This window comes from Hemiscyllium ocellatum, chromosome 30 (assembly GCF_020745735.1).
Source record: "Hemiscyllium ocellatum isolate sHemOce1 chromosome 30, sHemOce1.pat.X.cur, whole genome shotgun sequence".
NCBI lineage: Eukaryota > Metazoa > Chordata > Chondrichthyes > Orectolobiformes > Hemiscylliidae > Hemiscyllium > Hemiscyllium ocellatum.
The window spans coordinates 5,926,230-5,950,097 of NC_083430.1; the positions used below are offsets into that span (position 1 = coordinate 5,926,230).

The 23,868-nt window shown below is 45.0% G+C and overlaps 3 protein-coding genes across 6 annotated transcripts in view; all 3 read left to right on the forward strand.

The window, feature by feature from the left end:
* col9a2 (procollagen, type IX, alpha 2) overlaps positions 1-3,746 on the forward strand; it is a 230,909-nt gene extending 227,163 nt beyond the window's left edge. Inside the window, exon 32 of the mRNA XM_060847546.1 lies at positions 3,026-3,746. Coding sequence (XP_060703529.1) covers positions 3,026-3,219 — 194 coding nt within the window. The 3' untranslated portion in view covers positions 3,220-3,746. The remainder of the gene's footprint in view (positions 1-3,025) is intronic.
* A 9,468-nt stretch (positions 3,747-13,214) lies between these two features.
* Positions 13,215-13,967, forward strand: LOC132829790 (basic proline-rich protein-like). The gene has a single exon (XM_060847154.1). It carries the CDS (start codon positions 13,215-13,217, stop codon positions 13,965-13,967), a length of 753 nt encoding a protein of 250 aa, XP_060703137.1.
* Positions 13,968-14,240: 273 nt separating this feature from the next.
* The window catches only part of trit1 (tRNA isopentenyltransferase 1), a 47,601-nt gene continuing 37,973 nt past the window's right edge, over positions 14,241-23,868 (forward strand). The window contains exons 1-4 of one of the 4 annotated variants that reach the window (XM_060847130.1): positions 14,241-14,439; positions 17,716-17,853; positions 20,426-20,524; positions 21,495-21,667. In XM_060847130.1, the coding sequence (XP_060703113.1) occupies positions 14,326-14,439; positions 17,716-17,853; positions 20,426-20,524; positions 21,495-21,667 (524 nt within the window). In that variant the 5' untranslated portion in view covers positions 14,241-14,325. Of the gene's footprint in view, positions 14,440-16,852; positions 16,959-17,715; positions 17,854-20,425; positions 20,525-21,494; positions 21,668-23,868 lie in introns of those variants that run through there. The other 3 variants (XM_060847131.1, XM_060847132.1, XM_060847133.1) reach the window with 3 other exon arrangements.

Here is a 23,868-nt window from a genome sequence, read left to right on the forward strand (position 1 = left end):
CCAACAGGCAGCATGGATTGTTATCACTATTGAATCTGGTCGTCTTGCAATTCTGTCCTGATGTGTGCAAGGCAAAAACTTGCACAGTGCACCTCATTTTTCAACAATACTTTAAATTTTTTTTTGTTTAATATGTATTCATGGGATATGGATATCACTGGCTAGGCTAGCATTTATTAGCCATCCTTAATTATCCTGGAGAAGATGATCTGCCTTCACGGGCCAGTAGCCCTTTTGTTGTAGGAATACCACGGTGTTGTTAATAAGGGAATTCCTTGATTTTAGCTCAGCAACAGCAAAGGAACAAACATATAACTCTGTGTGTCAGGATGGTGTCTGGTGCGGAAGGAGATTTAGAGGTTTTTTGTATATCTGCTACCCTTGCCCTTTTAGATCATAGTGCTCGTGGGTTTGAAAGTGTCCATCATAAGACCATAAGAAATAGGCACAGGAGTAGGTCCTTTAGCCCCTCAAGCTAGCTGGGTCATTCACTTCTCACATCTACTTTACTGCTCTATCCCCATAACGCTTGATTTCTCCTTGATATCAGAGATGCCTTGGTAAGTTTCGACAACACATCTTGTGGATGGTGTTAACACTATTGTCTCTGTGAGTCAGTGGTGGAGGGAGTGAATGTTTTAATGTGATGCCAATCAAGTAACTGCTTTGTCATGGATAGTATTGATTTCTCGGGTTGTAGAACTACATTCATGCAGGCAAGTGGTAAGTATTCCATCACACTCTTGTCCTGTGCCTTGTAGATGGTGGACAGGTTCCAGGGAATCAAAATATGAGTTGCTTACCACAAACTTCTTAGCTTCTGACTTGCTCTTGTAGCCACAGTTTTGTGTGTGTGTATATATAGATATAGAGATATATATAGAGATATATATGGCTAGTCCAGTTGAGTTCTGGTCAATGGTAACCTTCAGAACATGTATTTAGTGACGGTAATGTTATTAAATGTCAAAACACAATGGTAAGATTCTCTCTTATTAACAATGGTCATTGCTTAGCATTTATCGGGCATGAATGTTGCTTGCAATTTCTTAATACAAGCCTGAAGTTACCTAGATCCTACTATGTATGACCTTGGGCTGCTTTAGTATCTGAGAAGTCATGATTGATGCTGAACATTGTACAATCATCATTGAACATTTGACGTTATGATGGAAGGTGAGGTGGTGGGTGGGGTAGGAATGGTCACTGATGAAGCAGCTGCAGATAGATCAGAGAGTGATGGTCGAAGATTTTTTTTTCGGACTGGAGGCATGTGACCAGTGGTGTTCCATGGGGATTGGTTCTGGGTCCTCTTCTATTTATCATTCACATAAATGATTTGGATGAGAATATAAAAGACATGTTTAGTAAGTTTGTGGGTGACACCAAAATTGGTGGCACAGTAGACAGTGAAGAAGGTTTTCTAAGATGGCAAAGGGACCTTGATCAAATGGGTCAATGGGCTGGAAAATGGCATATCGAGTTCAATGTGGATAAATGCAAGGTATTGCATTTTGGTACAACAAATAAGCTCTGTATTTAATTGACAGGACCCCCCAGGAATGCCCGGATGGAGTATAAATGGTAGGGATGGTAAACAGGGAGTGCCCGGTGTGCCAGGACAGCCTGACTGCCCTGGTAGGACTTATACAGTTGATGGTAGAGCCATGGGTAGGGCTGTAGAACAGAGGGACCTACAGGTTCAGGTACCTAATTCTTTGAAGTTTATGTTACATATAGTCAGGGTGGTTAAAAAGACTTTTGGCATGCTTGCCTTCATTGCTCAGTCCTTTGAGGGTAAGAGTTAGGAAGTCACATTGAGCTTGTACAGGACGTGAGGCCTCTTCTGGAGTAATGTGTCCAGTTCTGGTCACCCAGTTATGAAAGGATATTATTATGCTGGAGAGTGTTTAGAAGAGATTTACCAGCATGTTGCTGCGTATGGAAGGCTCAAGTTATTAAGGAAGGCTGGATAGGCTTGGACATTTTTCACTGAGAGTATAGAATGTTGAGAGGTGACGTTGAGAGGTTGAGTATGATAGATAGAGAATGGTAGTTGTCTTTTACCAAGGATGGGGGATTGCAAGTTAGGGCACACAGATTTAAGGTGAGAGAAGAGAGATTCTAAAGCATCATGGGGGTACCTTTTTTACACAAGGGGTGGTTCATGTGTGGAATGAACTTACTGAGGAAGTGGTGGATATGGATACAGTTGTAACATTTTAAAGACATTTGGATGAGTACATAAATAGGAAAAGATTGGAGGGGTATGGGCTAGGAACAGCCGGGGGGGGGGGGACTAGTTTAGTGTGGAATTATTTTTGGCATGGACTGGTTGGATTGAAGGCTCTGTTTCCATGCTGTATGACTCATCAGACTCAATGATTCTATGACTTTTGACAAGGATGGATTTATTGTCAGTTATTATCTTTGGTATGAAGGTGGTCATGAGTCAATTTGAGCGGCTGCAGTTCCTGTTGTAAAAAATGTTCCCACTTGGTGTTAAATAGGTAGTCACAAGACTTTTCTCCAATGGTAATGAAGTTGTGGTGGTCCATCTCTAGGGTGATTTGTGACTTGGAAGGAAAGCTGTAGTGTTCCCACCACACTGCTGACCAGCTACTGTCCAGTGGTAAAGGTGCTAAATGAAATAAGCTTGCTACATCGAACTGTCTCAAACAGCAACAGATGGTCAACCCCCAATTGTGAAAGGAACAGAAACTGATGGTTCAAGGATTAAAATGGTCAGAATGTGTTAGAATCGCTCAATTACTGAGGGTTGACAAATGGTTAACTTAGAGGGTCCTCCAGAAACATGTTTGACTAGTCCCATTAATATATACTGACAGGGTTTGTAACATGTTTGGAAATATTTTATATGTAACTGGGAGCCTGTGAATGCACAGGATCAAACCTCACTCCAACTTTCTTGCCTTTAATTATCCCTGAGATCCAATAACTGAGAAATACATCCCAGAGTTACGGAAGTTGTTTGTTAAATACAAGCTCTGTGTTTATTTGACAGGACCCCCAGGAATGCCTGGTCGGAGTATAAGTGGTAGGGATGGTGAACAGGGAGTGCCCGGTATGCCAGGACAGCCTGGTCGCCCTGGTTTGCCTGGACCCCCTGGTATCCCCGGATTCTGTGAGGCTGCTGCTTGCTTAGGGGCCTCTGCATACCTGGCCTCTGGTGGTGGGCCGGACTACAAGGGGCCTTGAACTGACCACAAGGAACAAAAGGCATGCGGCCAAATGGACCATGGAGAGCCGCATGCACGGCGCAGGAGGGAAGGAGGTGAACAAATACAACAGAAGGAGTTCGCTTGAAGAATGAACTGATTTCAAATATTTGGTGCTTTTTTTAAAAAAAATGAAACACACAAAGAAATGAAAAAGATAAAAAGAGTTACTGCTTTTCAGATTATACAGAAGTTCAAAGAATTTAAAACAACAGATTTTGCATTGGCATGTTTATTTGAGCAAAGATTGAATTTATGTACATTGGTTCCAAACATTTTATTATGATAATTGTTCTAAAGTAAATAAGATCAACTATTTGGGAATGTTAATACTGAGTTTTGTCACTCCCTTGTATAAAGTTAAATAGTGCAGCAGTCTATCTCTGTGTTTGTAATGTAATGAAGTTCTTTTTCAATGTATTCTTTACTGGATTAAATGTGTTATTAAAGGGGCCACCTTGTGCTATGGTCTGATCCAACGCTGAGACCCAGACCATTGTGGATACACTCTCTCACATCACTCGTCTGCTCACTTCAGACTGCCATCTAGTGATTCCATATGTGTAGCTGGGCTCAGGTCCTTTCAATTCAGTCAACCACATTTTACTCGGGCACCAAGAACTGTGCATGGCAGCCCTGAGAGGATTCCAAAGGAAATGATTGCTGGAAATCTAAAGTAGGCAGCAGGTCAATCTGCATCTGTAAGAGTAATGGGACATTCATGTTGCAGACAGTCCTGTTGTTTTCACATCATACCTTCTTCACTTGAAGCACTGTAATTGAATGGTGAAAGGTTGTCTGCTGTCTGACAGGGTGCTGCTGTTGCCTTTGTTGTCCACACACACTTTGTGGGTTCCCAGAATCCATACAATGGGGAGAGGGAGGGGCCACCCTACACAAGGATACCACTCAACTCCGATATCTGCTCAATCTGTAGTCACCAGGACAGTCTGGAATCAAAGGGTATCTGCACCCATCTGAATACTGAGATAATGGCTCAGTCGTGTTGGTGTGTGGCAGGTTTTGGTTGCTGGTTGGTTAGCTGGACAGTGCCAGTAATTTTGGTGTTCTTTTAACTTTGATTTGGAGCAGCGTGCTCGGGGCCATCTCTCATAGAGTAGGTGGTTGGGCAACGTTCTAAGTTTTACACTATTGTTGTATCTCTTTAATCCCGTCTTCCCTGTCTCATCAACACAAAGAAGGTCCCCTTGAGGAGCAGTGAACAACCATCAGTGAATTTACCCATAGTCTCCCTCACTGTAAATGTACAGTTTATGTTATCAAGAATTGGCACAGAAGAAAATACTGGTTCATGAATCAAGCAGGAAAATGCCAGGATGAGGTCCCTGTGGTAATGGCCTTAATCAGTAGGTTACTCTCCTACCTGTGACCAATTGGCCCTTCTGAATGAAGAAGATAATTGAAGCCACTGGTAAGCACAGATCCATACACCAAAGCTGAAATAAAACCTGCTGATTAACTTCATTACATCATTTTATTTATTGTGTTTTAAATCTTGTGCAACTGTAAAGAGCGTGTGTTTACCTCACATTGTACTGGAGCACCAGCCAATAAAACAGACCTTTTATAAAAGACAATGTTTTACTGTCGCTTGCAGATGATCCCATGCTAACACAGGGCTCAGATCTTGCACTGGCACCATTTACTTAGACCTGTCACCTTCAATTTGCTTCTCTTTCAGTGTTTTGGGATCATGGAATGGTTGCAGAACAGGAGGCCATTTGGCCCGTTGGGTCTGTGCCAGCACTGTGCAAGATCAATTCAATTGGTACCATTCCCCTACCAAGCAAATCGATTGTCTTCAGATAATCATCCCGTTCTCTTTTCAAACACACATAGATCCTGCCTCCATCACACTCCTGGGCAGTGCATTCCAGGTTAAACCACTCACTGCAGCAATGTTTTCTATCTTGTTACTTTTAGTTGTTTTGCCAATCACCTTAAATCAGTATCCTTTGGATCGTTAATCCCCTGGTCAATTGGAATAGTATATCCCTATCAACTTAGTCCACATCCCTTAGGATTTTATCAAATCTCCTCTCCACTTGCCCCTCTCTCAAGACCTCAGCCCCAGTTTCTCCAATCTATCCAGGTAACTGAAGTCTCTCATCCCCAGGGTCCCTCTCATTTATATTTTCTACATTCGCTCCAATTAATTCATGTCCTCTGAAAACGTGGTGCAGAGAATTGGATACAAAAATTCCAGTTCGGATTAAACCTATGTTTCTCAAGGGTAACTTTCTTGTTTTTCTTTCACTCCATGAGTCCATTTTAAAGCCCGGATCCCTTGTTTCTAATCAACCACTTTCTCAACCTTCCTGCCACCTTCACTGATTTGGATCCAGGTCCTCTGCTCCTCTTTAAAATCATCTGCTCCTTCAATCATGCAAAGTAAATCACTGTGTACCTCTTCTGCGTTAAGTTTTACCATCTCTTATCAACGCTTTCCACCAGCCTACGTCTCTTATCAGTCCTCCTCATGGTTCACAATATTCCAGGTTTTGCGTCACCTCCAAATTCTGAAAAAGTGCTCTGCACCCTCAAGACAAGGTCAGTAATATAGACTGAAATGATAGTCTTAATATCAACCCCCGTCCACGAGGCAACTTTCTGAAAACAACCATTCACCATTATTCTCGGTTCCCTGTCACTCAATTTCAGAATCTTGCTGCCATCTCTGCTATTCCATGGATTTCAGATTTGCTCACAATCCTATTAAGTGGCACTTTATCAAATATCTTCAGAAGTTAATCAACCACATTAACCTCATTAATTCTGTTACCTAATTTTAATAAGAACTCAAAATTACTAAACACAATTTGCCCAAATGTATGCTAGTTTTCTCAACATGCCAGTGACTATTAATGTTATCCCCAATAAAAGCTTTTCCACTACTAAGGCTGAACTTAATAGCCTGTTGCTAACCTTTTATTTGAACGATTCCTTATCTAAGGAGGGTGGGAAAATTACAGACAGTACCTCTGCAAGTTCCACATTCAGATGCAACTCATCCACTCCTGGTGATTTATCAACATGAAGCGTAGCCACTTTTCCAATACCACATCTTTATCTTTAGCCACTAGTGTTGCTACTGTCTCCTCGTCACTGTGACTTCTGCAGAATCTTTTTTCCTTGATAACCCCAGAGGCAAAGCAATTATTCAGACTCTCATTCGTTGTCTCGCTGCATGCCTTAAACCCCTTTTTTACTCCCTAATTGGCTCACTGCTTCCTTGTAAATGTCTATACATATAGAGGACCTTTGAATAGCTTTTTTATGTCTATTTTCATACAGTTTAATTGTTAACTTTATTTCTCTTAACTTCCAATATTCAGTTTGGTTCTCACTTGTTTTTATTGTGAAGAAAGATTGGAAAGATGAAATGTTGGGTAAAAGTTTAGCCATGGTGTACAGGTCCCCGCAGTACAACATGAATATGGATCACTTTTGCTCTCCTGCTCCTTTTTGTTGATTACGATGTGAATCCAATTAAAATATAAAATCCCTCCAGACACTTGCAATCACTCTTTGATGAATCCTGCCATCAAGCAACAAATCATCAAGTACAAGTGAGCTATCGGCTGTAAAGTAACAACGTTGTGTTTATTTGTTTATTCTTCAATGCATATGTTTGACTTGAGAGTGTGTTGCTGGAAAAGTACAGCAGATCAAGCAGCATCCAAGGAGCAGCAAAATCAATGTTTCTGATATAAGCCCTTCATCAGGAAGGGTTATGTTTGAGTCCAGTGTTGTACTCCCCCGTCTATGGAACTTGATTGAAATCGCAGGCTGAGTTGTCCCTCCCTTCTATGCATTATGAAGGGTATTTTCCGAGAATTCATTTAATCAGAATAACTAAAATGCTGATACTCTACTAGGCACCATCCTGAGACAGATCCACATGCTGACACAGCTCCTTTACTACCTAATTTTCTTACCTTGATCACATGTTTCTGAAAGATTGGGAGACTTGAGAAGTGATCACATTGAATCATCTATAATTCTTAAGGGCCTTGACACAACAGACATTGAGGATGTTTCCTGTCAGGTACGATTATACTCTCAACAAGGTTATGTTGTCCTTGGTGTTTTTTCAGGAGGCTGTAGAGACACAGGTTCCGAGACATCTGGGGTTGGATGGGCTTTAGGGCCAATTTGATAATAACTGACAGATACTGCCTCATTACAACCTTGATTCAAACACAGACAAAAGAGCTGAATTCCAGAGGGAAGTGAGAGTAACAGACCTTGCATCAAGACAATGTTTAACAGAGAACCATCCAGCACAGAAATGTGTCTTTGGCTAATCATGCCGGTGTCTACTATGATGCCATTCTAAACTAAACCCTTTATTCCTTGCCTTTTACGTGTCTGTCTGAATTCCTCTTAAATATTGCTATCCTGTCTACTTCTGCTGCCTCCAGTGGCAGCATACTCCAGGCACCTACTACCCTCTGTATAAAACAATCTTGCCTTGCACATCTCCTTTAAACTTTTCTCCTCTCACCTTAAACCTATGCTCATAGCATTTGAATTTTTCATCCTTGGAAAAAGACTCCCAATCATCCACCCTCTTCATGCCTCTCATAATTTTTATATCATTCTATCAGGTTGCCACTCAACCTTCGACACTCTAGCAAGAACAATCCCAAGTTTGTCCAACCACTCCTTATAGCTAATTCACTCCGACCCAAGCAACATCCTGTTAAACCTCTCCAAAGCCACCACATCCTTTAGTGTGGCAACCAGAACTGACCACAATAAAGCAAACACAGCCTAAGTAACGTTTTATATAGCTGCAACATTATTTATCAATTTTCAATGCCTCGGCTGATGAAGGCATCAATGCTGTACCCCTTCTTCACCACTTTACCCTTTTGTGTTGATACTCTCAAATGTGGCATCAAGGAACCCAAGTAGAGTCAATGGGAATTGAGGGGAATCTCTCCATTGGTTGAAGTCATACCTGGCACAAAAAATGGTTGTGGTTGTTGGAGGTGAGACATCTCAGCCTCAGAACATCTCTGCAGGAGATCCTGAAAGTTGTGTCCCAGGCCCAACCACCTTCAGTTGCTTCATCAATGATCTTCCCTCCAACCTAACGTCAAACGTGGGGACTGCACCATTCATGATGCCTCAGATAGTGAAGCATTCCATGTTCAAGTACAAAAAAGACATTGATAATAATCGAGGAATGTGCTGACAAGTGTTACTCACACCCCAGAGATGCCAGGCAATACCCATATCCAGCAAGAGAGAATCTAACACCTGTTGACATTCAATGGCACTGCCATTGTTAAATCCCCAATATCAGAATCATTGACCAATAACTCAACTGCACTTGCAGTATTGTTATGAAGATATCGGTGTACTGTACCATTAAAAGAGAGAGGAAGCTAGCAAGGACTGTCCAAAAGAACAGAGTGCTGAATAAGGTAAAAATGTAACACTTGGTTAAAACAAATAACTGGAGTTTGTGTTGCCATGGAACAAAAACAAATTCAAATGTGGGCAATCAGTTTAAATTATGGCCCAGATACCAGAATCCAATCGAATTTGAATTGTGTTTTGATGACATCAAACCAATGAAATGATCTGATGTTGGTATCAAACTGGACATTTTGAAGAGTTAGGGGGAGAACTGGGCAGCACGGTGGCTCAGTGGTTAGCATTGTTGCCTCACAGCGCCAGGGACCTGAGTTCAATTCCACCCTCGGTCGACTGTGTGGAGTTTGCACGTTCTCCACGTGTCTGCGTGGGTTTCCTCCGGGTGCTCCGGTTTCCTCCCACAGTCCAAAGATGTGCAGGTCAGGTGAAATAGCCATGCTAAAATTGCCTATAGTGTTAGACGCATTAGTCAGAGGGAAAATGGATCTGGGTGGGTTACTCTTCGAAGGGTCGGTGTGGACTGGTTGGGCTGAAGAGCCTGTTTCCATATTGTAGGGAATCTAATCTAATTTAAAAGAAAACCAACAAGTATAGACTACTAGCTGAATGGCTCTCTGAAAGGTACCTGCCCATAAGTAATCTCTGCAGCAGAAGACCAAAGCTGACCTAGAGAAATCTACAAAGACAAGTCGACAAAGCTGACTGGTTTTGAAACAGTATTTTTCAAAAAATCTTAATCTGGGGTTTTTTAAAATCGGAGTAATATTGTAGAGTGGGAGGTAAAAGGTAGGTTTAGGAGAAAGGAGTTGTAGATAGTGGTTCTCTGTTGGACTTAAAAAGTAAAATTGTTAATTTTTACTTTAAATAGTGAAATCTGGGATAGTTCTTTGCCTCTCGAAATGTAACAGATTACGGCGCGAGGTGAGCTTCTCTGTGTGTTGGGTTTAAATGAGCAGAGGGGTTTATCCCTTGTCATAACAATATAAATACAGTGACTACAAGAGATCAGTGGCTCACAATCTGCAGTGAGTAATTCATTTCCTGACCATTTACAAGTCGGGAGTGTGATGGAATACTCCCCACTTGGCTGGACGGGTGCAACTCCAACAACACTTAAAAAGCCTGATACCATCTAGCAACAGAGCAGTCCACTTGATTGGGACCACATCCACAAACATCCATTCCCTCTACCACTGATGTTCATTACCAGCAGTGCATACCATCTACATGATCCACTGCAGAAATTCACCAAAACTCCTCATACAGTACTTTCCAAAGTCACAATCACTAACATCCAGGACAGGGACAACAGGTACATGGTAACACCAACAGCAAGTTCCCTTCCATGCCACACACTGAATTGGAAATATATCACCATTTCCTCAGTGTTGCTTGATCAAAATCATGGAATACCTTCTCCAACACCATTGTAGGAGTTTCCACAGTGCATGGACAGTAGTGGTTCACAAAGGCCGCTCACCTTAACGGCAACTGGAATTGGACAATAAACATTGGCCCTGCCAGTGATGCTCACATCCCCTCAATGAATTTTTAAAAAAGCATCATTCCAGCTATCTAATAATGGCAAACAAAGACATGGAATTCAGAGGGAGCTGTAGGAAGCAGAGAGTAATAATGGAAGGATGCATGTATTAGAGGCCTGTGACTAGGGTCAGTGCTGGGCAACATTTTTTACACGGAGGGTGGTACGCAGATGGAATGAGCTGCGAGCAGAAGTGGTTGAGGTGGCCACATTAACAATATTTAAAAGGCACATGGATAAATAAATGGATAGGAAAGGCTGAGAAGGATATGGGAGGGATTAAGTGCAGGGAAATGGGGTTAGTGTAGATGGACATTTTGGTCAGTATGGACCAGTTTAGATTAGATTACCTACAGTGTGGAAACAGGCCCTTCGGCCCAACAAGTCCACACCGACACGCCGAAGCGCAACCCACCCATACCCCTTCACCTAACACTATGGGCAATTTAGCATGGCCAATTCACCTGACCCACACATCTTTGGACTGTGGGAGGAAACCAGAGAACCCGGAGGAAACCCACGCAGACACGGGGAGAATGTGCAAACTCCACACAGTCAGTCGCCTGAGCCGGGAATTGAACTCAGGTCTCTGGCGCTGTGAGGCAACAGTGCTAACCACTGTGCCACCGTGCCGAAGGGCCTGTCTCTGTGCTGTAGTACTCTATGGCATCTGCAAGTCCTAAAGTAAGAGCATTTATCATCCACACCCTCCCGCATACACTGTCTCAGTAATAAATTCCACCAGCAACGCCCCTGTCACATTCTCCAGGTGCAATAGCAGGAGGATGTTCTTCTTGAAGCCATTTCAAGATGTGAGTAGTCGGAACATTGTGCATAGTTTGACAGTTTTCTGAATTCTAAAATGGCCAGCATTTCAGGAATCATGGTAGCATGGTCATTAATAACGTGCAAACCCTGTTCTGAACGGACCATCAAGCTTTGGGTGGCCACATTTTCAAAAGTTAAACCTGCTCCCCATTGAAAAGTGACGGGAAAGCCTGGCCCGGTTATGATTGACATGTTAGCAGACCAATGACAGGAGTCTGGAGAAGGGTCAGTTGAAGGTGGGGCATCATCTGAAGATACGTCCTGAACATATCCAGCCTGATTTGGTGAATCTGCAGGTTATTTAAAAGATCAATCAACCAGGATGTTATCAGCAATAGAGCTGTCAGTACAGAAAAGGTACTGTCTTGGAGGTGTCAGGGGTGGTGTTGGGAGGGGTGAAGGCCCACTGCATATGATTGGAAGAGTAAAGGATAAAATTTGACATGGATTTTCCCCTCCTACCCCATGCCTAGTTAGCAGTTATTTTCAGGAAAATGTTGAGTCAATGGGTCATTTAATGAAATATAGAAACATAGACGATAGGAGCTGTGGAGTGGGCCATTTCGACCCCTTGAACTTGTGCTATCATTCAATAACGATCAGGGTGGATTTTAATATCCTAATCCCATCCTCCCCCACATTCCTTTAACTACATAAGCAATATCTACCTCCTTCTTGAAAACACAATGTCTGACCTCAACCACTTTCTGTGGCAGCAAATTGCACAGATTAACCATTCTTCGGGTGAGGAAATTTCTCATCTCGGTCCTTAAAATGTTTACCTGTGTCCCCTAAACCATCATACCTGATTCTGGACACTCCCACCATTGCGAACATCCTTCCTACTCTTAACCTGCCTAGTCCTATTAGAATTTTATAGGAATCAATTAAGTCCCTCCTCATTCTTCTAAAATCCAACGAATACAATCTTAATTAACTCATTGTCTCCTTATACAGACCTGATGAAGGGCTTTTGCCCGAAACGTCGATTTTCCTGCTCTTTGGATCCTGCTTGACCTGCTGTGCTTTTCCTGCACCACTCTGATCTCGACTCTATCATCCCAGGAATCAGTCTGGTAAACCTTTGCTGTACATCCTCAGCTGCAAGAACATCCTTCCTCAGACAAGGAAACCAAAACTGCACACAGTATTCCAAGTGTGGCCTCAGTAATGCCCTGTATAATTGCAGCAAGACATCCCTGTTCCTGTACTCAAATCTTCTTGCTATTACAATTTACTTTTTTTAATACCTGTGGCACATCTGTGCTTAACTTCATCATCTGGTGCACAAGGCCACCCAGGTGACATTGAACATTCCCCTCTCTCAATTTACAGCCATTGAAATAAGAATCTGCCTTTTTATTTGCTACTAAATTGGATAACCTCCCATTATGCTTCATCCACATTATACTTCATCTGCCATGCATTTGCCCACACACCCAGCCTATTCAAATCACACTACAACATTTCTGAACAAGTCTATTATATTATGGTCACCATGATGTGGAGGAGCCACTATTGGACTGAGGTGTTAAAGTTAAATATCACACAACACCAGATTATAGTCCAACAGGTTTACTTGGAAGCACTAGCTCCTTCAGAGCACTACTCCATCACAACTACCTGATGAAGGAGCGATGCTCCGAGAGCTAGTGCTTCCAAATAAACTTGCTGGACTATAACCTGGTGTTGTGTGATTTTTAACATTATGGTCATTCATTCACCAAACAGTCTCTCGCAATTACATTACCAATTGGAATGAGCTGCCAGAGGAAGTGGTATGAGGCTGGTACAATTGCAACGTTTAAGAGGCATTTGGATGGGTATATGAATAGGAAGGGTTTGGAGGGATATGGGCCAGGTGCTGGCTTGTGGGGTTAGATTGGGTTGGGATATCTGGTTGGCATGGACGGGTTGAACCGAAGGGTCTGTTTCCATGCTGTACATCTCTATGACTCTATATTTGTTCCTTTCTCATTTCATTATAACCAGTCTAAAATGGCCTGTACTTGAGCTGGTTCCTCGATGTATTGGTCCAGAAACCATCCTGTACACACTTTAGGAATTCCTTCTCCGTGGTATTGTCAATAGTTTGATTCACCCAATCTAAATGTCAATTAAAGTCACCCAAAATTACAGACGTTCCTTTATTGTATATGTCTGCCCCATGACTGGGGCTCAACCTGCTCACTCACATGAAGACCCTAAATATTAGTCACCACCCTGACCATGGCCGAGGGGCAGGCTATGGGCATCAGTCTGCAATAGCAGACACGGGGCCAGAGAACCCCACAGATTACAGCCGCCCCTTTACCTGGGTCCTTTATCCAGGGGCACCCCCATTACCCAAACCCACCGCCCCGGGGCACCCCCATTACCCACACCCACCGCCCCCGGGCACCCCCATTACCCACACCCACCGCCCCGGGGCACCCCCATTACCCACACCCACCGCCCCGGGCACCCCCATTACCCAAACCCACCGCCCCGGGGCACCCCCATTACCCACACCCACCGCCCCCGGGCACCCCCATTACCCACACCCACCGCCCCGGGCACCCCCATTACCCAAACCCACCGCCCCGGGGCACCCCCATTACCCACACCCACCGCCCCCGGGCACCCCCATTACCCACACCCACCGCCCCGGGCACCCCCATTACCCAAACCCACCGCCCCGGGGCACCCCCATTACCCAAACCCACCGCCCCGGGGCACCCCCATTACCCACACCCACCGCCCCCGGGCACCCCCATTACCCACACCCACCGCCCCCGGGCACCCCCATTACCCAAACCCACCGCCCCCCGGGCACCCCCATTACCCAAACCCACCGCCCCCCGGGCACCCCCATTGCCCACACCCACCGCCCCCCGGGCACCCCCATTGCCCACACCCACCGCCCCGGGCACCCCCATTGCCCCCGGGGGGGGGTCCTCATTGCCTAACTCCTATCCTCAGCCAATTATCCCTTTCCATTACCCCTTCCCCCGCACCCAGTCCCCCGCTGCCGGTCCCTCCTATTTCCGGTCCCTCCCATTTCCGGTCCCTCCTATTTCCGGTCCCCCGGCTGCCGGTCCCTCCTATTTCCGGTCCCCTGGCTGCCGGCCCCTCCTACTTCCGGTCCCTCCTATTTCCGGTCCCCCGGCTGCCGGTCCCTCCTATTTCCGGTCCCCCGGCTGCCGGTCCCTCCTATTTCCGGTCCCCCGGCTGCTGGTCCCTCCTATTTCCGGTCCCCCGGCTGCCGGGTCCTGGGGCCTGTCTCTCCCGGAGCCGGAGTTCGGGCCTCGGGCTCTCCGCCTGCCGATGGCTGGCCTCCCGCTGGTGATTCTCGGGCCGACCGGCAGCGGGAAGTCGCGGCTCGCGCTGGAGCTGGGCCGGAGGCTCCGAGGAGAAATCATCAGCGCGGACTCCATGCAGGTCCCGGGGGGAGGGTCAGGGAGGGGGGGTGAGAGAGAGGAGAGGGGGGGGGGGTGAGAGAGAGGAGAGGGGGGGGGGTGAGAGAGAGGAGAGGGGGGGGGGTGAGAGAGAGGAGAGGGGGGGGGGTGAGAGAGAGGAGAGGGGGGGGGTGAGAGAGAGGAGGGGGGGGGGTGAGAGAGAGGAGAGGGGGGGGGTGAGAGAGAGGAGAGGGGGGGGGTGAGAGAGAGGAGAGGGGGGGGGTGAGAGAGAGAGGAGAGGGGGGGGGTGAGAGAGAGGGAGGGGGGGTGAGAGAGAGAGGGGGGGGGGTGAGAGAGAGGAGGGGGGGGGGTGAGAGAGAGAGAGAGGGGGGGGGTGAGAGAGAGGGGGGGGGGGGTGAGAGAGAGGAGGGGGGGGTGGAGAGAGGAGGGGGGGGGTGAGAGAGAGGGAGGGGGGGGTGAGAGAGAGGAGAGGGGGGGGTGAGAGAGAGGAGAGGGGGGTGGAGAGAGGAGGGGGGGGTGAGAGAGAGGGAGGGGGGGGTGAGAGAGAGGAGGGGGGTGAGAGAGAGGAGGGGGGGTGAGAGAGAGGAGGAGGGGGTGAGAGAGAGGAGAGGAGGGGAGAGAGAGGAGGGGGGGTGGGGAGTGTGAGGTGAGGTGGCGCCGGTCTCATCCCCCTCCCGCTCTCTGTAAATGCTGATGCTCAGCTGCATGTTTGCTGGTCAGTCAGTGGCTCCATGTGTTTACAAAGGTCACAGCCCCACCTCAGGAATATTAACCCCACCCCACAACCCGTCTCCTTATTAAACCCTTCAGTAATCTCCCTGATCGCACCAGGGTCCCGGGTTCAATTCCAGCCTCTGGTGACTGTCTGTGTGGGTTTCCTCCCACAGTACACAGATGTGCGGGTCAGGTGGATGGCCATGCCCGTAGTGTGCATTAGTCAGAGGGAAATGTAGAGTAATAGGATAAGGGAATGGGACTGGGTGGGTTTCTGTTCAGAGGGTCAGTGTGGACCTGTTGGGCCGAATGGCCTGTTTCCACACTGTAGGGATTCTAATTCTAACATTTACAGCCAGTTCTCAAAATATCCAACGAGACAGAAGCTAAGTGTCAACATTCACATTCAGTGGCATGATCATTACTGGGTCTCCCATTTTTCAATGTCCTCAAGTTGATGGATGTCATATACACAGACTTTAGTTAGACATTTGATAAGGTTCCCCAGTGTAGACTAATGGAGAAAGTGAAGTCACATGGTGTGCAGGGTGTTCTAGCGAGGTGGATAAAGAACTGGTTGATCAACAGGAGACAGAGAGCAGTAGTTGAAGAGAATTTCTCAAAATGGAGAAAGGTGACCTAGTGGTGTTCCACAGGGATCAGTGTTGGGGCCACTGTTGTTTGTAATATACATAAATAATCTGGAAGAGATCACTGTTGGTATGATCAGCAAGTTTGCAAATGACATGAAGATTGGTGGAGTAGCAGAAACCATAGGGGACTGTCAAAGAATACAGGAGATTATAGACTGGAGAGTTGGGTGGAGAAGTGGCAGATGGAGTTCAATCCAGGCAAATGTGAGGTGATGCATTTTGGGAAGCCTAATTCTAGAGCGAATTATACAGGAAACAGAAGAGCCTTGGACAAAGTTGATGAACAGAGAGGTCTGGGAATGCAGGTCTATTGTACCCTGAAGGTGGCTGCACAGGTGGATAGAGTGGTCAAGAAGGCATATGGTATACTTGCCTTCATTGGACGGGGTATTGAGTATAAGAGCTGGCAGGTCTTGTTAAAATTGTACATGATATTGGTTCGGCTGCATTTAGAATACTGGTACAGTTCTGGTCGTCACATTACCAAAAGGATATGGATGCTTTGGAGAGGGTGCAGAGAAGGTTTACAGGGATGTTGCCTGGTATGGAAGGTGCTGGCTGTGAAGTGAGGTTGGGTAGGTTAGACTTGTTTTCGTTAGAAAAAAGGAGATTGAGGGAGGACTGATTGAGGTCTACAAAATCATGAAGGGTATAGACAGGGTAGGTAGAGATAAGCTTTTTCCCAGGGTGAAGGATTCAATAACAAGAGGTCACGCTTTCAAGGTGAGAGGTGAAATGTTTAAGGGGATACACACGGCATGTACTTTTACACAGAGGGGGGTAGGTGCCTGGAACATGTTGCCAGCAGAGGTAGTAGAAGCAGGCATGGTGTATTCATTTAATATGCATCTGGACAGATGCATGAGTAGGTGGGGAGCAGAGGGATACAGATGCTTAGAAATTGGACGACAGGTTTAGACAGTAGATTTGGATCAGTTCAGGCTTGGAGGGCTGAAGTTCCAGTTCCTTGGCTGTAAAAATTTCTTTGTTCTTTGTTCTTCTTTATTCTCAGGGGTTACCATTGACCAGAAAGTCAATTAGCCATATATGTCCTGTGGCTACAAGAGTAGGACAGAGACCAGGAACCCTGTAGGTGATAATTTACCTCTTGACTATTTACGTTTACAAGTCACAAGTCAGGAGTGTGACACCACAGTTCACACCTTCTACTTCAGTAAGTGCAACTAATGCAACCTACTTGTCCAGTGGCAACAGAACTCAAACTTGACACCATCCAGGACAAACAGACAGATTAGCACTGTATCCATAAATGTCCATTCTCTCTACCACTGACACTCATTAGCAGCAATGTTTGTAATCATCTCACAGCAGAACTTCTCTAAGGCCTCTTCAACTGTACCTTCCAAATTTTCATCTAGAAATGATGTGAAGGTGCCATGTTGGACTGGGAAGTTTAACTTCCTCGCGAAAGATGAGGGAAGCAGATACACAGGAACCTCACCACCAACAAGTTCCCCTTCAAGGTCCACACTATCCTGACTTAAGTCCTAAATGAAGCAATATCCCCAGATGGAAGTTGAGACTCTGGACTTGACTAAGGAACCATTCTTGTAGTTTGTTTTATTTGAGGTTAAAATGGTGCTCTTGTCATCTGACCTAGCTCTGACTGTGGCTCGATTTGGTGTACAATGTAATAATTGCCGATTGGAGACCAGCCTGATACAGACAGAAATCATGCCCCCTAGTTGGAGAAGTTGGGGGTCAAGGTGGCGAGATCATGGGGTTGTGGGAGAGGAATTGGAAGTAGCAACTTCCAATAGTGGTTGTTCAGATACAGTCTGGGGATAGGATAAAATGAGTCATGGTTCAGGGTGAAGTGTTGAAGAGACTGTTACTATTTAAGGATAGTATCAGGAGGATAGTAGAGTTAAACTTTCCTAACAATGTTAATATTTGGCTGTATGTTGCAGGTTTACAAAGGTTTGGACATCATTACAAACAAGGTGACTCGAGAAGAGCAGCAACTGTGCAGACACCACATGATCAGCTTCCTGGATCCACTTGTTTCCTATTCGGTTGTTGACTTCAGGAATAAGGCACTGTCGATTATATCCTTTCATGATGTGAAGAGGGGTGTGTGATTTCAGTTTGAGTCTTGGGTTGGGCAGTGATTCCAGCTGAATCTGGGGGTGAGTTGGCTGTTACAGTCTGTATTAGAGAGGAAGGCATGATTTCTGTCTGCATCAGGCTGATCGGGCATGTGACTTTGGTCTCTATTCAGGAGAGTGTTGAGAATGAAACTAGGCAAAGCTGGTCCTAGCTGTACACTGGTGAACATTAGAAATAGGAACAGAAACAAACCACCCAGCCCCCATGTCTACTCAGTCATTAATTCCAGTCAGGCTGATCATCGCCCTCATTTTCACTTTGCTGCCCACTCCCCAAATTCCTTGATTCCTTGAGAGACTAAGAAGCTTTCCATCTTAGCCTTGAATATATTTAACAATGGAGTATCAATATCTGTGGACAAGTATTTCCAAAGACGTAAAGCCCTCCTATCTCCATTCTAAATTGTTGACCCCTTATCTTGAGACTGTACCCCATGTTCTAATTGCTCAGCCAGACGAAACCATCTCTCTATCCACCCGATCACCACCCTGTTGAATCTTGTATGCTTCAAAGAGATCACCTCTTTTTCTTCTAAACTGCAGATTATAGTCCTAGTTTACTCAGCCTCTCATCATTGCACAGCCAGCTCATCCAGGGACCAGACAAGTGACCTGTCACTGTTCTGGGTCCAATAAAAGTATATCATTCCTTTAACTACATAGACCAAAACAGGACGAGGTGTCCAATGGAAACCTTGTCCAATCGTAGCAAGACTTTCTTACATCTCATCCTTCGATCTCTTTCTGATAAAGATCAGCGTGCTACTTGCTTTCTTGATTACTTGCTGTACATACTTGCTCATGATTTGTATTCCTTGTACAAGTACAGCGAAGCCTGCCTGAATGCCAATGTTGACAAGTTTCATACATTTCAGCAATATTCTGCTTTCCTATTCCACCAAAGTGAATGGTGTTGCATTTCCCAACATTCTTCTTCTGCTACCTGGGTAATGTTGTAGCATCGACCTGGGGATGATCCCCATAATTCCTTGAAAGTTGCATCGCAGGTAGATGGTATGGCTACAAAGGCGTTTAGCATGCTTGCCTTCATTGCTCAGAATTTTTTACAGGAGTTGTGATTTCATATCGATGTTGTACAGAATGATGGTGAGGCCTGTTCTGGAGTACTGTGTTGGAGTTCTGGTCACCCTGTTAAAAGAAGGATATTACTAAACGGGAGAGGGTTCAGGAAAAAATTACCAGGATGTTGCTGGGAATGCAGGGAATAGACTGACAGGCTGGGACCTTTTCACTTGAGCATAGGAAGTTGAAGAGTGACCTTACATAGGTTCATAAAATCATAAGGGACATAGATATGGTGAATAGCAAAGGTCTTTTCCCTAAGGTGACAGAGTTAAAACCTAGGGGGCACAGTTCTTAAGGTGAGAGAAGAAAGATTTAAAAAGGACATGAGAGGCAGCATTTTTACAGAGTGGGTGATTTGTGTGTGGAATGAACTGCCAGAGGAAGTAGTGAATGCAGCTTACAACTTCTAAAACAATTTGGGTAAGTACATGAATAGGAAAGGTTTGGAGGGATATGGGCCAAATGCAGGCAGGTGGAACTAGTTTAGTTTGGAAACATGGTTGGCATGGATTAGTTGGACCGAAAGGTCTGTTTCCAGGCTGTATCACTCTAACTGACTGAAAGAAAGAATAGAGAATAATGAGGATGCAGAGCTAGGGCAGGGTGATCCTTAGGGGAAGTTGAACCTGATGTGCTAGGGGTAGAGAGGGGAGCTGCAAAGACAACTGAACTGATGGTTCAATCTTCGTGACAAACTTCATGAGCTACTCTCTCAGACACTTGGTGAGGGTTGAAGAGGCAGTTAAAGAAGATGGTCAGTAGCGGAGAGGTGATGTTAGACATGATACTTGAATTCCAGCTTTGTGGAATGACAAAGTCTTGGCTGAGGAGGGGAGAACAAATTATTATTCATTGCTTTAAACAGATCGGTTTTACAGGTTATGTCCCTAGTTTCTGAACCCACACCGTAAAGAGCTAATATCAGTTCACTGGACATCTGATCTCAGATTGATGGAACTGTGTTATCTGTTGGCTTTGGTTTTTCTTGATAATTATGTGATTGCTGGCATAATGTCATCTTGCAGGTTATTCCTAGTTTGGTTCTGAAGTGTTGACTTGTAAGTTCAGATGAGGAAGTTCAGATGTTGGCAGAGGCAGCCTCAGGTTTTAATGTAAAACAGGGCATCTCTGACCCAAGGTCGCACTCCTGCAGTACTGGAATGGGTGAAGTGCAGCTTGAACCCCATGATATTTTGATTGGGTCACAGTGATACCAATAGCACCTGTCTCTTCTCAAAGTCGGCTTATTTTTATTATTAAAAGCCTGCACCTTCTGCTCCTAATATATGCTGCTCCCCGGCTTGGTCAGCGACTGTACTCCCCGTCGAGCTGAAAGCCATCTGGAAAAAGTCTTGTGTATTTGAGGATGCAGGTTAAATGCAGTCCTCAAACTTTCAACTCTGAAAAATTTCCATTAACTTCACACATTGAAGATATCATTGCCAGACAGAAGATCCCAATCATTGTGGGAGGAACCAACTACTACATTGAATCCCTACTTTGGAAAGTATTGGTGGACACAAAGGTGGGTTTCATTGAGCTTTGTATAGTGGTCGATTAACCATACCATGACCGAGAGCTTCGCTGAGTACGTGTCACCAGGAGGCTGGGTTACTGGGTATTGTATCCCAGAATGCAGTGGAGCCCTTGTCTGGTCACTGATGAATGTATCATATGACAGGATGGCTCAGCTCTCTAAAACAACAGAGCATAAGCTATAAGCTGAAAGAGGAATATAATTCTGTGTGTTAAGGAAGATGACTTATGGACATCAGGGAGCATTTGATATTAAGTATTATAGCAGGTTTGATTCCCACCTCGGGTGACTGTCTGGATGGAGTTTGCACATTCTTTCCGGTTTCCTCCCACAATCCAAAGATGTACAGGTTCGGTGAATTGGCCATGCTAAATTGCCCATAGTGTTAGGTGCATTAGTCAGGGGTAAATTTGGGGTGGGGGAATGGGTCTGGGTGGGTTGCTCTTCAGAGGGTCAGTGTGGACTGGTTGGGTCGAATGGCCTGTTTCCATACTGTAGGGAGTCTATTCTAATCTAATATAAGCATGTCCAATCTAACTCGGTGAATTGGATTATCAGTTTTAGTTTGTGCATTCAGATGTGTACTTTTTTTTCCAAAAGCAGCTTAGTTTATCTATCAGCCTTCTTTCACCGGGTATTGCACTTTTATCATCATGCAGAGGGTCCGGTCAGCGTACAAGGGGGTGCAGTCACTGCTTTCCCTTGTTACTCTGCTGTGCACATTGATATAGGGCAGTGTGCATGAAATCCTACAAAAGTGAGATGCTCCAACTACTTGTTACAATGGTTGTGGCTGAACTCATCGGTGGTTTTAATACAGCCCCTTGCATTTCCAGAATGTTTCCCTCATTGCAGGAAATGAAACTGTGGTGCTCTATTTCTCATTTGCTGCAGTTAGTTTGTGACATTCTGTCCATTTGATGGGGTTGATTGGTGCTATCTCTGCTCTGCCTTGTAGGAAGAGAAGGCTTTCTCCGCAGCAGACTGGGAAACTGGGAGTCGAACACCATCGCCCAATCGAAAGGAAGAACTGGAAAAACTGGACTGTCAAGAACTCTACAAACGACTGGCTGAAGTTGACCCTGAAATGGCAGCAAAATTACACCCAAACGATAAACGCAAGGTGGCAAGGTCAGCTAAATATGAATGACAGTTGTAGATTGAATAACATCATCGCTCAGCAGATTTAACAGTGATCTAATTAAATCCATATACATTCTGTATTCTTGCCTGCACTCTCACATCATGTTAGCTGTATTAGAGCTGAGACTGAGAGACACACAAACTGCACAGTATTGGCTGTACCTCCATTGGCAGCGCTCTCTCATCTTTTGCTTTGAAGGTTGAGTGTTTAAACCACTCCAGGGAATTGAGTATGTACTCAAACTGACAGTCCACTAAGCACAGGGGATCGCCTCACTGTTGGATGTACCCAGACCGGTGAGCCAGCAAGGTCTAGGGAGATCTGGTGTCCTGGTCAATGTTAATATTTTACAATGTTAAAGTTTCCAGTCATCATATTGCTGTTTGTGGGATTTTACTGGACACAGTGAATAATTCATGAATTCTAAAGTAACGATATCTAAAGGATTTAACTGGTGTGAGGCACTCATCAGCTGATATCTGATTGACCTGAAACTGTTGAATCCAGGGAGATGGTGGAGATGGAGGGGTTTCATTTTGTAACCACCTCCTCTATCTGGTCTTTGACACTCATGGAGATTTTCATTTGAATATTCCTAACTGTGTGGAGGCTGGTGACCAGAACATGATGGTAGTCATGGGGGAGCCTCCTCAGGATGGCTTCCCCAATGCGATCCTCCCTCTGGGTGCTTTTACTTTGCCACTCCACGGTCACTTTGTGCCAGTTTGGACCATGTCTGTTTGACCTGCTTCTGTAATCACGAGTTCTGGTGCCCTTGCTTGAGATTTGCACGTTTACCAGGAGATCTTTCCTGCCCTCCTACACATGAGTGACACCACCTCCAACACTGTAGCCCTTGTTCAGTGATGTACTGAAGTGTCCCCTTTGGTCTGTGTACTCCTATGTACTTGGAGTGGGCATTTCTGACAGTGCAGCAAGAAGCTAACACTGATGCAATGGTATTTTGATGCATGTAACTGATAATGTTTTGTTATACATATTAAAAATTATATTGTGGTTGAAGTGAGCAGTTGAATTTCAATGGAGTGCGAAAAAGCTGATGTGTGTGGCTAAGCTGCAAATTGTGGTCATTTTTTCCATTTCTCAGAGACTTTGATCTTGCTGACTGTCCCTGATCAATACCAAGTCAAAGGAAGAATTTTGTCATTATCAGAAAGCATGAGAGAGACAACCATTTCACATAAAAGTACACAGAATTTGGAATCCCAGAATATTTCCAGGACATGTGGAGGTGGTTTGGACCTTCCAAACTGTGCTGGTTCTCTCCAAGAGCATCTCAGCTAGTCCTATTCCCCTGTCTTTTCCCTGAAGTCCTGCAAATATTTTCTGTTTAAGTAGTTATCCAATAACTTTCTGAAATCCATGATTGAATCTGTCACTACCACACAGTTGGACTGTGCATTACTGTATTTGGCACTTGGTGCATAGTTTTTCCTTCCTATTGTGTTTGAATCATTTTGCCATTTACCTCTAATCGGCATCCCCTGGTTCTGACTCTTCCAACAATAGGAGCAGTTTCTCCCTATCTGCTCTGCCTAGACCCTTCAAATCTCTATCAATCTTCACTGTGCTTTTTCACACAGGAGTATAGCCTCAGCTTTACCAGTCTGTATTTGTAACTGATGTCCCTGATCCTAGAATCATTCTCATAAATATTTACCATATCCTGTCTAAATCTTTCATGTCCTTTCTGAAGTGCAGTGCCTAGAATTGGGTGTAATTTTGCAGTTAAGGTCAACCCAGTGATTTGGGAAGGTCACCATAACTTGGTTATGCTCTGTTTCCATTGCTCATGATCCTATCTGACTTAATCATCACGTTCCCCAGTGGGTCCTGGCATCTTCAGTGATGTCTGCACATTTACCACAGGTCTCATGCTCTTGCATTCCATTATGTTATTCTATTACTTGACTCTTTTGGCCAAAATAAATCATTTCACACTTCCCTGCATTGAGTTTCCTCAGGGAGGAGAAAGTGAGGACTGCAGATGCTGGAGATCAGAGCTGAAAATGTGTTGCTGGAAAAGCGCAGCAGGTCAGCCCCTTCAGGGCTCATGCCCGAAGCGTCGATTGTCCTGCACCTTGGATGCTGCCTGACCTGCTGCGCTTTTCCAGCAATACATTTTCAGCATTGATTTTCCTCAGTCATGTTTGTCTGTTCCATCAGT